A 19,153-nucleotide genomic window follows, 5' to 3' on the forward strand; every position below is an offset into this window, starting at 1 on the left:
CATACACTATGAATATGACAGACAAAGAAAGCGGACAAAATATACAGTTCCTCAGGTAGACAAAGAAATATCCCTTCACTGCTATTATGTAAAAAGGTGAATATGCATGTGACACCTGTTCTACACATTTTTACATAATAGCAGTGAAGGGATGTTCCTTTGTCTACCTGAGGAACTGTATATTTTGTCCGCTTTCTTTGTCTGTCATATTCATAGTGATATTACCTTGCATGAGGTAACCCTAGTGTAATTGCAATACATTCACTTATCTCTCCATTCATCTTGCACAGTAGTAGACATGCATGAGGCAACCCTCTCATTGCAACAAGAAACTTGCTTACAAATGTTATAAAGTACCTTGCATGAAACAACGCTGACAATGCATCCTAGCATCCTGACATTGCATGGGATTCACTTGCCTTTCCATTCATGTTGTACCGTAGTATCATTGAATGAGGAACCCTGACATTGCACCAAGGCACTCACTCATTACCTGTCCACTCATCTTGGCATATAGTACTTTACATAAGGAACCCTGACAATGCACCAAACAAGTCACTTACCTTTCCATTCATTGTGTACAGTAGTACCATTGAATGAGGAACCCTGACATTGCACCAAGGCACTCACTCATTACCTTTCCATACATCTTGGTACATAGTACGTTGCATAAGGAACCCTGACAATGCACCAAACAAGTCACTCACCTTTCCATTCATCATGTACCGTAGTACCATTGAATGAGGAACCCTGACATTGCACCAAGGCGCTCCCTGATTACCTTTCCATACATCTTGGTACATAGTATGTTGCATAAGGAATCCTGACAATGCACCAAACAAGTCACTTACATTTCCATTCCTCTTGTACCACAGTATCCTTGCATGAGGGAAGCCTGTCACATTACATTGCACCGAGACATTTTGGCCCTCTCTCCTGTCTAGCACTGATGGAGGAACCTGCACAAACCTTAGAGGCCCTACAAAACCAAAAAAGTCAGAATTAACAATTATCAAAATTATAATTATCTCTTGTCATGGGTGTACAGAACAGGGTGAGTGGATGGGGATAGGGGGTAATTTTGAAATGACCACTTTCAGGCAGCCGTCAGCTCATACTTATCATTATTGTTGAAGCCCAGCATTTACACATATAGAGTTAATGCTCTTTGGGCTCTGAACAGATCCTATTCAGACAATGCTACAGGATATTATAAAGATAAATTTATCATCATTTATTCATCATCAACACATAATCTAGATACAGATCTTGCCATGGAAAATATATTTCAATATGTATTTTCCACGGGTAAATGTTACCTTTAATATATCATCATGACTTGACAATGTTCATTATCAGAAACCTTTTTAGGCCCTTGTCATTGGCATCATGACTAACTCATACTAGGAAAGATCAATCGTTAGTGAGGATTAGGATTTATTGGGATTAACATTGGGTCATGTGACCTTATGAACGGGTTATTAATCTGTTCAAGGTGTTCAAAGGAAAATTGAGTTGTTAGACAGGTGACAAAACGAATTTGTGAACCTTTTCATTCTTTTTAGTGTCAGTGTGGAAGAGTTTCATAAAAACATGTCCCCTGAAAAGTATGGGGGCTATTCAAATGCCCTCCTATTTATTACAAAATACAACAAATAACAGCTAAATCTCACCCCAAACTTTTTTCCCATACATTAGACATTGACCACATCTGATATTTCAGTATATCCGATGACTGTATCCAATGACAGTATATCGACAAACCAGCAGATGACATGATATTTTAAGTTAATTTGTGTATACAATTTTTTGATAAAATTCAATTTTTGGTAACATATGGACACCTTAGAATTGTACAAGTTTGTGTGTGATTAAGGAAAACAATCGTTTTATCTGACTCGATACCGACCATAGCTATTTAAAACAAAGAGTTGTTTAAATATTACAACAGTTGTGGGATGTCAGCATATCAGTGAGGGGACATAGGGGTCCCGCTACATCACAAACAGCACAATCTCAACCATGGGTGTCGATCCTTACGTAATACCTATTCATCAGGGGGGGATGAATGAATAGATCATCCCCCCCTGATGAATAGGTATCAGTTACGGATCAACACCCATGATCTCAACATTTTGAATATGATATTGACACTGCTTTGATGTCTCTAATACTTTTCAAAAGTTTCCAAACTGCATATTGAGTTCTAGATGTCAACATATCCTAATCATAAGATATATATCCTTTCCTCATTTGGAAGGGGGCTTGGTAACTTGATATAAATACGTGATCAGTGGAAACAACTGAATAAAAGGATTTCCATTAACATGGAAACCTCTCTGCAGTCTAGGATGTCATGGCTTTAAAGGGACTTGGTAACATTGTTCAGACATGGACCCTAGCTACCACAGAGGCTCCATGCATGGTTCAGATGAGAGGAAATGACTTCAATGCTAGATGTAGAATTAAAGATGATCTGAAAGTTTGAGTGAAAACATACCATTATTAATGATAACAATTGGGGAAAACTGATCTGATAGATTCCCAAATTCTCCCAACTATATGTCTTATTTTCCTGGAAAAAGGGTTGGGATAATTTACTGTCAGAGGGAGTTACACATAATGCCTTCCGAGAAAACCATAAATACCTTTGTGGTTTGAGAATTGTTTCAGGATTTGTGCATGTTAGAGGGTTAGTAAATAGAAAGAATATAATAAGAAACATTTCATACACAAATTAGGTAGTTTGTTTTCATCAACCTTCAACAATGTTACCGGTTCACTTTAAGGGCATCCATCTGCCAGTATTCATCAAGGCTGAGACTCTTAAAGCTTTGCTGTATTAGGTTTAGGATTAAATAATCCTTCAGCCCTGGAAGTATTGATACTTTGGATTAAGCTATACAAGGATATTGATGTCAGTAATAGGGCAAATTTATCCTGAACTTGATCCCATTTTGAAAGATAACCCTTACAGTCATCAAATGTGCGGAGCAATTAATTTTGTTTAAACACAATTGCATCCATACAACAAAGAATTAAATTATATATAGGCTTACTGGTTGCCTAGTTCTTTGTGTATGCTTTTTGTTTAATTCATTTACTAAACCAAAAAGAAAGGCATTAATTAGGAGTCCCTTTAAATAATATATTAATTAATGGCAAGTTTTAGAGAATTTTTGATGATCCACTTTGATACTGATGAGCAGATGTTACATGCACATTTAAAAAAAAAAAAGAGTAAACGTACTACACTTTTATTTATTTATTTATTTCTAATTTTTTGTCAGGGTAGCCCATTCACCAATACGTAGTGATCTTCCATGGAGCCCTGAATAAACATGAACATTTTTACTCTGTACTTGTGGTCAAATTTTCCTTTTCATATCAGGCTGTCCATTTTCAAAAACAATACAAAGGCAAAGGTACAAGATACAGCTGGTTTGCATCTAATTATAGACTTAGTGGAAGATTATCAAAGCACGCAGGTAGAGTAGGTGAATTCTTTAAAACAGGGGGTAAGAAGTTCCAGGTTTTGAGGGCAGTAACAGGTGCTAGAAAATGGCATTAAAGCCCCATTGCACTACTTATAGCTACTTGATCCTCCTTTTCATATTTTAATTGAGAGCTCATTTGATGAGATTACACCTGTCAGTGACCTTGGAGGGAGGTCTAATCCCCTTGGCTAAACTAGTGCAGTCGGGCATTAAAGCACATACTTACATTGAATATTAATGATAGTAACTGGACTGGTGACGGTCCCGTAAGGGTTGGTGGCTGAACATTGGTACTGCCCTCTATCAGCATCAGAGACCGCTAAAAGGGAAATGAAAAACGGAAAGAATTTGACACCATGGAAGATTATTATTCATTTTGTATACTCAGCTTCACTCCTCTCTTTCTCTCCATCTCTCTCTCTCTCTCTTTCTCTCTCTTACACACACACACACACACACCATGGATATTATAAAATGCAGAATAGTTGAGTAGGTATGACATGGAATAGTTGCGGTATGTCATTTATGTTTGTTATGTGTGGATCAGTGTGAGTTATTGTAATGAACATGCTCACATAAAAAATATTCAGAAAATGGGTTAAAGAGGATGATTTATTTTATTTTTTATTAAAGGTGACAAATATTTTGTGAGCTTTTTTATTCTTTTTGTGTCAGTTTTAAAGAGTATCATAGAAATGACCCCTGAAAAGGAGAGCTCTTTAAATGCACTCACTATTTAAACATGACAATGAATAGCTAACAAGTTTGGACCAAACAATCACAACACTTGTGTGTGTAGTCCCATTCCTGTCCATTCCTGTCTGCCCTGCATGCGATTGAGTCGTTTTCTCATCCAAAACCAATTACCCGATCAAACTTTCCCAACCTCTTCCAGACATTTATCTTTCATATATATTCACATTTCTAGAACCCAACTTTATCTTTAAGACAATCTTTCTTCAGACATTATGATTGAAGAAACAGTCACAGCCAGTAGAAGAGGTCTTAGAACCTGAATCATCACTACCTGAGGATTTCAGTCTCAGATCTCAAACAGGTGTGCAGGAAGCAACATTCCATCCTTCTCTTTCCGCAAAAAATCATCTTTTCAAGATTTTTATCTAATCACATGAACTTACTAGTGTGAAGCTGTGTATAGATGTTAACTTCAATGCGTTAGAGTGTGCATGCACGACAAATTCATATTATCACTTGGTGACAAAATGGTATAATCTTCTTTTCCTTGACTAATATTTTGATCAGGAACAATATATTTTGTATATATATGCTTCACTATCTTTAGAAGAAAAAAAATTGTAGAGCTATTTCTGGGATATTTTTTCCAGATCATTACTAACAGGCCTCCTACTTTTATAAATTTTGTTGACCAACGTATGATTAAGAGTAGAGGTAGTAGTAGTGGAAGTAGTACTCATACAGCGTCTATTAAATACATCATTATTATTTTCATAATTCTATTTTTGCGCTATCATCATCATTAAAATCTTAATTGTGTCATGCTCTTCAAACATGTGGTGTCGAACATTTCATATGAAATAATGTTACAGTTGGCTTCTGAATATATTACAAACAATGGACTAATAACACATGTATCAAGTCTAGACAGTGATCTATTTCTATCATTAGTTAAACCAAGGCTTATAAAAATGGGTAACAAAAGTATAAATATTGGCAAGGATTAAGAGCTATTTTCTACACTCTCACTATGATGTATCTTAAGCCTACCACTGCAGTAGTTCTGTGGTTGGATATTCATTTTGAGTATAGCTTGAAAAGGAAAAGACCGTTTGTATTCTTGAAATTCAAAATGGGTTCAGGAACTTTGATGTAATTATTTCCACGGCTCAAAAATGAAATAAAACCCTTGGTCAAAAAACAGTTATGGGATACTAACCTAGTATCTCTTTATGATAAACAGTCTTAATGGTTAACAAATTTATTTGATTGTAATAAAATTATGATAATGCAAAAATAGAATTCTGATAATAATAACAATTATGTATAAATAAGAAAAAAAAGAGAGAATTATGGCCAAAAAATATGTTTGTAAGACAAAAGGCATAAAACAATGTTGTTGGTGGTATCAGGGAAATGTTATTAGACATATCGTCGCTGTTTTCACGAAGTGACGGTAGTGAAAAATATTGCATTCACTTTGCGTGACGATTTTCCTCACTACCGTCACTTCGTGAAAATAGGGACGATATATATATCTTGAATGACATTAGTTGTTTATATTAAATATTATCAAGTTACAAACAGTATATATATTTACTAGCTCCATGTCCTCTTTTGTAATTTGAATCACTAACAATACTCACTTCAATACCCACTATGAGCAGTCCTAGTGATATGATTCTACCTAAATGACATAACAGATGTTTGTTTGTATGTTTGTTTTTACCCGACTGCTAAAAACCATGTGTATGCTTGTAAGTAAACAACAAGGAGACCGATGGCTTTAAGTTCTCTATGATGGACATGGTAATGAGGATCAAAGCATTACCAACAGGCACGGGTGCATTGACTTGGTTTCAAACTTGGGACCTCCCGATTACGAGACCACTGCTCTACCACTGGGCCATGATGTTCACCAACTATGCACTTTGCATTCCTGACACCTTTTATTCATTCCATAACTGTCTCCAAGCAACCTTATAATATACTTACAAGTAAAATTGATATCCAGACCATTGAACTGGATATTTTCTGAGGGTGCGACGGTGCGCCCGTTCTTTCTCCAGATGACGTGTGGTAATGGGACGCCTCTCACTGGACAGGACAGGACGAATGGACGAGAGAAGTTTGCCGTGACGGTGGTCGGTATACCATCAACTAGCTCAGGACCATCTAAGGGATACAAGAAAGAAATGGATAGTTGAGAACTTATATTACTTTTACATGAGAATGAGGATGATGATAATAAAAAAAAAAATGATATTAATCATGATAATAATAAAAATAAAAATGATAATAAAATATTCAAAATACCAATAATACAAAGCCTTTGTAAATGTAAAAAGAAACCCCTAAATATTGTTTCTACTGTGACAAGCCTGTTTTTTTTACTGAAATTGATCAAATCAAAAATTTAAATGAAATATGTGAATATTCATCTTGTCATAGTTCATTTGTATATCTAAGTTTTTTTTAACAGACTACTTAGTACTTAGTAAGCCAGAGTACCAATTATAAGAACAATGAGATTAATCACTGGTTAGGCCCCCTGTATTACCAGGGGGCTCATATTGTGACTAACTTTGACAGATTTAGTCAATGTTTCATATTGTCCTTGCAGTCAAAGAAGGGAAGTAGAGGAAACAAATCTCGCCCCATTTAATGGATTGACAAGACTTTGCCTGGGAATGATGATTCATGCTTTATAACTGTCATCAACAGCTTGTATACAAATGGATTAAAACTCTATTCAAATGTTTTGTGCAAATTTCCTTTACTAAAGGACAAAACAAAAGAAACATTCTGTGTCTCATTAAATGAGCACAAGAAAGTCACAGGGCTTTTTCAGCTGCAGCACCTTCTCTTTGGAATAATTTACCATTTAATTTGAGAATCATAACTTCCTTAAAGACCTTCAAATCCAAGCAGAAATTTAATCTTTTTTAACAATACCTGTACTTGGCACTCTGACACTCATCCAAACTCTCTCATTCTTTCTATTTTTCTTGTCCGCCTCGGAATAGAAATGTCTAGATAGACGGCGCTATATAAATGCCTATTATTATCATTATTATAATGAAACAGACAAGTATTCAATAAGCTTATTTAACAAAATGGAATTACTTTTCTAAAAGAAAGATAGCATTTTGTGAATCAGAATGTATCAAGGGTGAAGGCTGAAGAGCAGTCCTCAATTTGGGTTAATAAATTCCATTCACTTTTCTCTTCTTACATAATCAAACCAGTTGGAAAGTAACCATGCTTGTATGATGTCCTTTCGGAAATAGTCACTGTAAAGCAGGTAACATAAGCATACATAACGCAAATGTCTTTTACAATAATGTTGATATAGAATACTGCTAATAATCTTTAAAATAATTTGGCTAGAAGTGATCTAGAAATTTGCCTAAACATAAATCCATCCATTGCCTAAATCACATTTCACATATACTGCTGACAATCTTGTTTGAAATTTTAGTTTTGTCTTTGTCCATGAAAATCTTTTTCTTCAATGTAAGCTTTTTCAAGCTCGCCTAAGACATCTCGTTGTTTGACTGGCAGACCTAAATGATTCATTTTGTGCATGTTTTTACTTATCTCGCAAATTGGCAACAATGCAACCCGACTGATGACATTTTTACAACCTATTTTTACCCTTGTTCAGTTTAAATCCAATTTCTCCTAAAGACCACAGCCATGAGTAACAATGAGGATAGACATTCCTGGAGCCAAGAATATATCAGACTCATTTACTTCATCCTCTTTGAATATTGGCAGTTGAGAGGGCTTTAAAGGGGAAGTACAACCTGATATTGAGTTGGTTTTTAAAAGAAGCAGAAAAATTAGATGAACAGGTCAGTGAAAGTTTCAGCAAATTCTGATACAAATTATGAAAGTTATACATTTTTGAAGTTGGGATCTATGAAACACAATTTGGCAACACTGTGACATATCTTTCACTGACTTGTTTCTCTCATTTTTATGCTTCTATCAAAACCAACTCAATGTCAAGGTGGAATTTCTCTTTAAAGAGAAGGATTGGAGTATCCTCTAGAGATGACGAATTATATGCGAGTTTTATCATTATATGAATGTTAGCCTTGATCTGGAGGGTATGTTACTTGAATAGGAATGCCCTTTAAATGCCCTCATAATAATTCATGCCATAGTCTAGTTACAGTATACCCATGTATGGATGCTGTCAATATGATGTCCATCAAGACTGGATCAAATTTTTTTCTCATTTTGATACTTGATACTTGATGAGGTAATCCCTGAAGCAGCTTTTCCAAACTATACTGGGATGGGATGTGTTGTGACAGCAGGTGAAGGTGCAGACAACAAAAGGGTATACAATTTCAAAATACAGTAAAACAGTGATGTGCAAGTAAAAAAATAATCCTTAACCTAAAAGTAAACATCAATCCTTTTATACTAAATAATCAACCTTTCCTGGTGGCTTCCAGACAGTTTCTTTAACAAGTTCTTAACTTTCTCACAAGCCTGTCTGCACTAGTTTGGCCAGGGGGAATTAGACCTCCCTGCAAGGTCATTGAAAGGTGGTAATCTCATCAAATAAGCTCTCAATTAACATAAGAAAATGAGGATCATGGGGGACGAACAGGCACATTAGGCGTTGTTTGCTATATAGAGGGCGAAAGTACATGTAGCTCTAAGTAGTGCAGTGGGGCTTTAAGCCTGTGTGATGTGATATAAGCTTGTCTGGTATACATGTCTTTAACCTGCCCTTTCTGAGCCCTTCCTCTCATGTCAGATTCAGTTAAACTTACCGAGGCCCAGTCACACAAATTATGTTACATATTGTTGAGATCATCACCCTGAAACTATAACTGTATATGTTAACTTCTGGGCATGACTATTAGATACAAGTGTACCAATTTCACCTCAATTTGGTCTGCGATACTTGTATTTAACTCTTTTGACTAAATGGGAAAAATAGCCAAGGGTAAACCATGTCAAAAAGAATTTTGAAGTTAGATGTTAATTTGAATATGCTAACTAGATATGATATAAAAGTCTCTATTAATTCATGAAAGTTTCAGTCACTTTTCTTCTAACAAAATGGCTATTTTCAAAACATAGTCCGGTTAGCAAGAAATCTTCAAATCCCATTACAGCACGTGGTTTTAAAAAGATGTTAATGCCCTAATTGTCAATGACATCGCATGAACAAACCAACGTGAACTCATTAAATCCCAATTCCTCTTCTGCTCCCCTAGTCCCAGAGGAAATTCAACTAATTTGTGAATTGTGAAAATAGACCATGGCTTATGTCAGACTTCTCTATGAGATGATGAACATAGATACCAGTGAGGTATCATATGGTATATGAATATAGTGTTACAGGGAAAAAATACTTTAAACATTTTGGGGGCTACTTTTCAAGCTTGCTTGCATGAATACAACACTCTTTAATTTGTTTTGCATTGAACTCTATGCAAATTTGGGGGGGCTCTTTTATGACTTTTGGGGGCTCTTTTTGGCATTTGGGGGGCTAATTTCGCCTCAAGACCCGTGTATTTTGTTCTCTGTGGTGTTAGAGGTGAACCCCTGATTCCCCAGGAGCCCCCAAAGGCAGAGGATCACTAAGAGGTGAATTTCCTATCACTGTCACTTTTACCCCTTACCCTCCCTCCACCACCTGTACCCCTTATGACTATTCCTAGCCCTGTGAGTAAGGGTGATATGAGTCAGTCAGAGAGGGGTGTCATCTAATTGATTGACCCCCACGCAGGGGTGCAAATGCTACTGCCCTTGTACTCTGCCTAGGACCTTAAGTCATCCAGTGTCATTGGGATATCTAGTAAATTCTAGTTTATCCTTGTTATGTGTGACAACACCTTGCAAGTCGATTAAGAGTAAAGATTAAAGGAAATGTGTAAAAATGGTGAATAATGCCTGTCAAAGAGGATGTTAATCCCATTTAAGGAAATGACCCTATTAGTGGTTCTTACGTTGGATCTTGTATGGGGCAATTTCTAATAAGCTTTAAAGTCAATTGAACTTGGCCTCTGATAACAAAAAGCATATCACTACAGTTACTGACAATACGCAACAATAACTGTCACTTTAAGGAGTTTGCCAGTAATATTTCATATGAATGAGGGTCCTTAATGAGGGTTGCAGGGATTTGCACGGGGAAAATTTCAAAACTTGTAAAAGTGCCAATTGACAAGTTTTCTGAAAGAATGGTGGCAAAATATTCATTATTAGCTAAATTACAGCTATTTTTATTTTCAAATTTGAATTTGCAACTGGCAGTCAATGTCTTATTCACCATATTTATTGTGTACACAATATGGGCTTTGATTTTCACTCATGAAGAGACAACTTGAGTCTTTTGATCTTAAATTTTGCAAACATCTTCATAAACTTATCTTGCTGGTGTACAGACAAATTTGATATAAGTTTTTTTGAGGACTTGGGAAGCCCTGAATAAGGGGATTTAATAATTTTCACTAAAGGATTTTACCACTAGGTCGACATCACACCCTTTGAAGGGTATATTGAAGGTACTTTGTAAGTGATTATTACAATAATGACTTTGACTACCGGTATTCATCAACTATTTTCCAGGTAATACAGTTGCAGAACAAATCATTGGATTTTTAAGAATATCTTACCTTTCTCAAAATGGATCAAGTTTATCATTCCTTTATACCTCCAAAGAAAACAAAATCCCCTAACATCAAAAGTGATATAAAAGTGACTTTTTGAAATTGCCTTAAATGTGCCTCTTCCTGTAAGCGGTAAATCTAATTTCCCACATAGCTGAGGATTCGCCCAGTGTGGGATAATGCCATATTAAGGGCTCCACACAAGTACATACTAAACTCCAGGATTTAGAATGGCTCAACGATTATTTCATTGCTGAAAATAACATCACCAACTCTTTGTTTTGTCTTTCTAAATATAACTGTTTTGCAATATTATTAGCATACAATGGCAGACATGTGTATCGTCAGCAATGCACACTTTGCAAACACACTGATATAAGTACATGTAGATAGCAGGGGCATTTACGCTGCAACCCCAAAACTATCATTTTTCCTCACGTTCCAGAGTTTGGTCGGAAGTTGCTAGGCATCTACCAATAAACACAACAAAAAACCTGGATAAAAAAAAAACCCACCTCTGGAGTGTGTTTCTATTTAAAGGGCTGCCAAAACTTCACGTTTTTAAAATTTTAAATGCTTGCTTCCAAGACATCGCTGAATTATTAGAGGTATTCGGTCACACGAGTCTCCTTGTTTCCGTGCTAACACATGGAGAGCAACGACAAGTAGCGCATGCGCACAACTCACACAATTATCAAACACTGACAGTTTTTCAATGGGTTCTTCTAATAGTGTAAATGGCATAGGAATCATTGAATAATAACCTTTATAATTTCATTAATGAAATGATAAAAACACTTCTCTTCTTCATAAAATCTAAAGCCACACTGCACTACTTTTAGCTACTTGCTCCCTCTATATAGCAAACAATGCCTAATCGGTGATCATTGGTCCCCCATGATCCTCTTTTTCTTATGTTAATTGAGACCTGAGTTGATGAGATAACCACATGTCAGTGACCATGCTGGGAGGTTTAATCCCTCCTAACCAAACTAGTACAGATTGGCTTTCAGAGACCCCTTATCTCTAGAATTTGAATTGTATAAAAACTGGTACGTAAATGCATGCCATGACGTGAAGCTAAAAATGAATATTTGTACATAATGATGTACTTACATCCAACAGTGAGCTGAAACATACACCTGACAACCCTCCTGGTATTATCAGTAACACTCGCTGTGTAGAAACCAGCATCTGTCTTTGATATCTGATTAATGATGAGTGAATCTGATCTGAAGTTATGGCGTGCTGATTGTACAATCTGAAAAGACAGGGAAGGGAAAGAAAACAGGCACATATCTAAATCAAGTTGCATTAAAGATAAGCTCGAGTTCTGGTCATGATAGAAAATAAATTTCACAGAATCCAACAAAACTTACACTGAATGTTCAAGATTACAAATAAATGACATGTGCCAAAACGATTTTGGTAGAAAACGTATAGGGGCTGAGTAACATGTGCAAATGAGATTTCTTGTTTTAATTGAAGATGACTTCCAGCGAGTTTTTGTGAGTTTGTTTTAATTTTACTGGTTCAAACAATCAATCTACTGCAGGATAAACAATCCAGAATGAATTATAGCCATGTTCTCGACATTATACAGTTCCTTATGCCAGACCTCAAGATGAGTTTAAACATCTGTAAAATAAATAAAATTTGATCCTGTGATTCCCCCAAAATGCACTTTTGAAACCTGTTCCTGTCTTAGAGACCTGGGTAATTATTAAGAGAGTCAGATATGTAATACTTAGGCTGCTTTTCTCCTTGCCTTTTCTCCACTCCCTGGGGAGCATTCCAGCCAAAGAAAAGAAGTAAAATGAAAAATGCAATAAATATAACCAACCTTATTGCCCGGTGTGAGATGCATCGCTGGTGAGTATTGCCATGTGAAGATAGGTTGACCTACGGCCCCAGTCACAGGGCATGACATCTCAAAGTTCTTAGCTCCTTCTGGACTTGTGAGATCCTGTCTGGATTGTGTAGCTAGCTGCAGACCTGCACAAGACAAAAGATACAACAAATATTAAAGACTTGTTATTTTGTTGCCATGTGATACATTAATAAATCCTTTGTTTGATTTTAATTTCAATTTTAAGTGATGATTTTTAATGCATTTTTTAAATATAAAAAACAAGAGGTAAATCGACAACCAAAATTATCAATTTGTGATAAGAATAAAGCCAAAGGTCAACAAAGGAGAAAAGCATCATATACACTTTTCATATATGATCATAATTATTGTCCTTCTTTTATACAACTATGACCTAGTCAAAAAGAATCTGAAACAAGTCATCTTTTTTGCAGCTCTTTCTCCCTTGCCACCCACTCTCTCTCTCTCTCTCTCTCCTCATCTCTCTTTCTCCCTCCCTCCATCTCCTCTTCTCGCTTGCTTTCCCTCTACATCTGCTTCTCGGCTCCAAACAAGACAATCATTTTGATGTCACCCAATACTCCCCCCCCCCCCCTTCTCTCTCTCTACATAATATGTTGTCATGCATGTGGCATAAAAACCAGGCCTCATGTTTAAGCTGTTACTTGTCATATTTAGAATAGGGGTCATTTGAAGAGCCATGCTTTTCAGTGAACATTTTTCTCTGATGTTCTTCCAAACTTGCATAACAATGATAATGCTCACAAACAATTTTTCACTTCTCACCAGAAATCAACCTTTTCTCTAAGCTTACAAGGAACCATATATTCAACAGTATGGCATACTGAATCTGTTGACTACTGAATTCTCTATTTCCAAAAGACATAATACAGTATGCAATGGCTTAACATTATAAACTAGGCACATCACAAGATACAATCATTTAAAACCCTACCATTCTCCCCCAAGCTCATTACATTTGTAACAGAATATGATTAGTTCTCAAGTATGTCTACATGTAAGACAGGTTCCCCAACAACTGATGGATGACTGCTCAAAGGAAGGCCTTGGTCCCTGGGAAAATTAGTCTTACTTCAAGGAGTCACCATGTACTGCTGCTGCTGCACTTCAAATAAGTGTTGTAACATCACGGATATCTCCAATTCCGTTTAAAGGGATCCGGTAACTTTGTCTTAGATCCTTTACAAATAATCCTTGATTTAGCTCATGCTGCAATGATAATTATAAACCTTTAGGTCAGTCAGGAACTCCATAACTTTTACAAGCCAATCGCCTGTCTGATTATCAAGATATTAATGATTGAAATTACACATTTTGAAAACCGTTCACTGAACGATTTTCATAACACTACAGTCTATTGGGGAAAACGAGTATGGTAAAACAGGTCACTCAAAGATTTTTTACTTTTTTGAGGCACTTCTTGATCATTTTGAAGCGCAATTTTTTTTAGGGCTTCAATATTACACCATATCACAGACACTGGTAACATGTAGGACCGTGCATCTCAGATTTAACATTGTTAAACGATCCCTCGAACCGCCAGTCAAAACCAGACGGTTTTTTGGTTAAACAATTTTTTTTTTTTTTAATTTAATAATTTTTAATTTTTAATATTTTTTTAAATTTGTGTTTTAACAGGAAAATCTAAAGAAGTCACATTATTTACAAAGAATGTACATAATTAGAAACAAAATCACTGAACAAAAACAGAAACTTCTCAATCTACAATCTTGCAATTGATTGTTATCATGTAGATTGTTGCTCTGCAACAACATTCAACAGTCAGGGCTGACTTAAAATGTCACCCAAACTTGTTTTTGTTCAGTGATTTTGTTTCTAATTATGGGCATTTTTTGTTGATAATGTCATATCTTTTGATTTTCCTACTTAAAAAAAATTATTTAAAAAAAAACGGGAAAACAAAACCGTTCAAATGAAAACGGATAGTGCCATGGATGGTCGGATAACGGATGGTTAAACGTTTGACTACAGCACTACTTCAAATACTAAATAACGAGGAAGAATGCATGACTTCGTAAAGTATTGGAACGATAAAATGTTAGCAAATGGTACACCATGAAGGAAATCACATACGTGTGAAAAGCATGAGACAATTATTAAAGCACATTTGTGACACCAACTGTGGTCCACATGTTCAATCTATTTTCAGCTTTATACTTTGTATGTTGGGAGCCAGAAGCTAGGGCATTAACTTTGTAAAAAAACTATTAAAGTTAGCACCCTGAATTGTTCTCAGCAGGCGATTTTGGATATCAAAGGGGTACACCATAATTAAAGAGCAATTCTATTTCTCCTAAATCCTTGTAGATATGGGTATTATATACACACATGTGGCTTGGCAACATGGAGACCATAGTTTGATAATATTATCTCAATATTTTGGGGGCATGTGCTACAATGACAGCCTTCAATTACAAAATATGACAGGGCTCCACACTAACCAGTTGGAATGGGGGTTCATTATTTTTTTACATAGACATACATGAGCCCTTAATGCAAAAATTTAAAAATCATAGGTTGGTGTCCTGGGTACTTGTTAGTGTGGATCCCTGAATATGAGCATAAAACATCAAAAGGAATTAGAAATGCTCACACTTCTCTTTAATCTTGCCCAAAATTCAATTTTCTCTTTTAACTTTTTGGAAAGGATGTCCATTTTTTAAAAAAATGTCTTTATGCACAAGTCCTATGTAAAAAAATCATAACTTGTAGGGGTCCAGACCTAGATTTTCTGCACCCATGAGTCCCGGGCGCCTGTTAGCGTAGAGCCCTTAATATGAAAGTTAACAATAAAAATGAATTAAAAGCTCACTCTTTATTTTCAATCTTAAAGTAGCCACACAAAGAATCAAAAGTGTTTTGAATTGATGCAAAACTCATATCATTGCGAAGGGAAAGCCTTGCCGATCAAATACAACAACTCTTCTCTTCAAAATATGTTTTAGGCCCGCAGTAATCAACTCTCAAAAATGTTAGTTTTTGAGATCCAGATTTTCTGCCTTCAGCGGTCCTTTGTAGAGTGTCATATTAGTGACGTCACATACGGGACGCGGCTGGCTAGCTGCATACTGCTACACGGCACTGAGCTGTTCGTCCAGTGTATGACGTCACAATTCAGAGCTCGCTACGCTTGTGTGTTTGACTTTCGTTCAGGGGCGTTCGGGGGTCAAAGGAGGGTGTTGAAAAAATTTCATTTTACGCCTTTCCATGATATCTATATGATTTCTCAGCAAATTGTTCGTGTTTTTCAAGAGAAAATCTTTCCATCCATATGTCATTTGTTATAATTATGAGTTGCTAGTGAATTTTCTTTGTTTAGCTCCTTTAACCAGAACTCAATTGTCTCTTTAAGCACGCCTTTGTTGAGCCCTCTCTAGCCTTGGGAGGTCCTGAGAATACAATTTGATTCTTGTGAGTATCATAATCTTATCATATCCTCCGGTTTGAGAACATGACTCAGACCTTGTCACAGAGGCCTGGAGAAGTTTGCACAGGTAAAACACATTCTCAGTTCCTTTCTCTAATCTCCCTTCTAATGCCATATGTCAGAACCAGGGGGCACCTGCATCCCAGATCCTGACGAACCAGCCTTACATACACAGTTATTACAACAAAATATGTCCCCTACATGTATCTGCCCCCTGCAAACCTGGCAGGAGTTGTAAGAACATAAAAAGGTTTATTTTCTCTTTCTCTTTTTGACTATTTCTGTTTACTTGTCAGAGAATGAAGGAGTAACAAAATAACCACCTATATACATGATAGAGAATGATTTTGCTTAGTTTTGTGTTGTTCTTTTCTTCATTTTTTCATACTCAAGCATCTCTCCCCGACCCCTGTAGGGAACCATTGATCTGCATGCCCCTGGGGCTAGGTCCTAGTTTGACTTAATTTGAAGAAGAGATGTGAAGTTGATCTATTGTCCGAAAGAAAAAAACTATATCTAGAGGACAACTGCATGATTTCATCCCCAGTTTTACAAATAAATATTTTTGGCAACAATGCACAAGCAGACTCATCCGTCCTCCTGAATTTTGTCAGGAGGAAACTTTATCACCTGGTGAAAAAGTCTAGAGTATGCAAAACGACAGCACTCTATTAAGATACGATGTCAATAATAACCTAAATTACATTATACCAAATGCAGTATAAGCTACACCAAGTCAATATTGAAATAATGCAACTAGCATACCATTTCCAAATAAATTGGTGGTGAATCATATCTTCGTTTATTATCTTTGTATTCACTTATTTAGTAAGGTAAGTACTAAATATTTAAAGCACATTGGTGGAGAGAGAGAGATGGAGAGGGGGAGAGAGGGAGAGGGGGAGATCGAGAGTAGGGAGAGGGGGAGAGGGGGAGAGAGGGGGAGGGGTGGGTAGGAACAGTGAAAGAGCTGTGCAACAGATAACTGTTTTTAGATTCTTCCGGACTTTCTCTGTAGTCCATAGTTGTCTTAATGACGACAATCCTTTTTCTCATTTTGGTCACAAGTATTATGATTGGTGATATAGTCTAGTCTATAGAATTGAGGTACGCAAGTAATTGAAGAGTGAAATCATTTTTAAAAAACTGCTGCATATTTCAAATCATTCATGAATCCATAGGCGTTTATTGCATAGCCATACAATTATAATGCATGCAAACATCATTGTCCCCCAATCGTACAACGTATACTAGTAATTCGTGTAGTGTTGCTATACAGTCAGCGTAGATAGCCCGGATTCATACACACCTGCAACACTCAGTACACCAGCGAGAAGCCATACGACGGCAAGCCTTAACCTCAGGGAGGCTAGTCCGTCAGCAACAGCCATTGTGATGATACGATTCAAATACAATCCAATCGCAGCTAAAACATCCAAAGACTCTTTGATCTTATAACGTTAATTTACTCTCATCACCGATGTATGATTAAACTCTTCCTGTACATCCAAACACCAATCTCGAAGCCAACAATCCAGTCCCGTTACCTCTCGACTCAAGACATGTGCATGGGCAAGTGTGCGTGTGAGTCCACTGAATGATCCTTCACATGCACAGTGTTATACGATGGTAGTGCATGCACCTGTTGCAGTCAGATGACGTCATATTATGTCTTCGCCTTCTCGCGTGATTGGTCAAAAGTATTGGGCCCCGGACGAATGATTGCATTGATCATTATCTATCGCACAAATCGTTCGATCAATTGCTGAATTTTGTTTTGGGGAATAGACGGGTACATACGGGCCGTTTTTCGAAACCGTCGTAAATATGATTTATTGGACATCCCACTGAAACGTGTGTTAAAGAAGTAACACGCGTTTCTAGCATTGAGGCAGAGTAGTCTTGTGGACGAGCGATCGCTTCACAACGCCCCCCCCCCCCCAACAAAAATGGTTTCCATTCCTAGCTACTTCCTTATCCTATTTTCCCCCTCTATTTTATTTAGTCCATATTATTGACTTCCAAAATTTGTATTTTCTAAGGGGACAACTTTCTGTAACAAAGTGATCTCTGAATTAGGAAGAATATTTATTAGCAGAAAGTTTCAATAAAATAATGAAGGAAAAACAAATATTAGCAGTAAGACCGAGTAGTCTTGTGAATAGGCAATAAACTTCGATTTTTATCATTATTATTTTATTTTATGGTATCTCTCAAACACAGACAGATATGTAATCTCTTTTTAAATTTCACTAAAAGTATACGTTCTAATGTTATTGTTTGAATTGACCGATAGTATATACTTAAAATAAACTGTAAAACCATCTGTATCAAACGAAATATGGAAACTCGATCACCATATCAGACAAGGATTAAGAGTCGAGAACGGTACAGCGAATCGTCTTTTATCTCTTATAATTTAATAAAACGTAGAAGCTTTGCGCTTTGCACGAGGGGGGGGAGGGGGGGGGGGACTGAGTTCAATTAATATTTAATATTTCTTTAATCTTAAGTATGTTGAATATTAATTTGAATTATTTGTATGCGCCTTGAGCATCTCTAGACTGAGATGGATAAGTTGCGCTTTATAAATATTGTTATTATTATTATTCAGACAAGGATTAACAGTCGAGAGCGGTACAACGAATCGTCTTCTATTTCTTATAATTTAATGAAACGTCGAAGCTTAATTCAGACAAGGGTTAAGAGTCCAGAGCGGTACAACGAATCGTCTTCTATCTCTCTCAATTTAATGAAACGTCGAAGCTTCCGTGCTTCGCGCGGGAGGGGAAAATAGAATTCAGCCAAGGATTAAGAGTCGACAACGGTACAACGAAGCGCCTTCTTTCTCTAATAATGTAATGAAACGTCGAAGCTTCGGCGCTTCGCGCGGGAGGGGCGGAAACTGAATTCAGACAAGGAATAAGAGTCGACAACGGTACAACGAAGCGCCTTCTTTCTCTAATACTTTAATGATACG

General features: G+C 36.6%; 1 protein-coding gene across 1 annotated transcript in view; it reads right to left on the reverse strand.

Moving 5' to 3' along the window:
* The window catches only part of LOC100892689 (hemicentin-1), a 31,383-nt gene extending 13,612 nt beyond the window's left edge, over nucleotides 1-17,771 (reverse strand). Inside the window, exons 1-6 of the mRNA XM_030996637.1 lie at nucleotides 17,483-17,771; nucleotides 12,678-12,829; nucleotides 11,951-12,095; nucleotides 6,189-6,368; nucleotides 3,724-3,816; nucleotides 852-979 (exon numbers count right to left, since the gene is read on the reverse strand). Of these exons, the coding sequence (XP_030852497.1) occupies nucleotides 852-979; nucleotides 3,724-3,816; nucleotides 6,189-6,368; nucleotides 11,951-12,095; nucleotides 12,678-12,829; nucleotides 17,483-17,564 (780 nt within the window). The 5' untranslated portion in view covers nucleotides 17,565-17,771. The remainder of the gene's footprint in view (nucleotides 1-851; nucleotides 980-3,723; nucleotides 3,817-6,188; nucleotides 6,369-11,950; nucleotides 12,096-12,677; nucleotides 12,830-17,482) is intronic.
* Between the last annotated feature and the right edge of the window lie 1,382 nt (nucleotides 17,772-19,153).

This window comes from Strongylocentrotus purpuratus, unplaced genomic scaffold (genome assembly GCF_000002235.5).
Source record: "Strongylocentrotus purpuratus isolate Spur 01 unplaced genomic scaffold, Spur_5.0 spur5_contig_856, whole genome shotgun sequence".
Classification (NCBI taxonomy): Eukaryota; Metazoa; Echinodermata; class Echinoidea; order Camarodonta; family Strongylocentrotidae; genus Strongylocentrotus; species Strongylocentrotus purpuratus.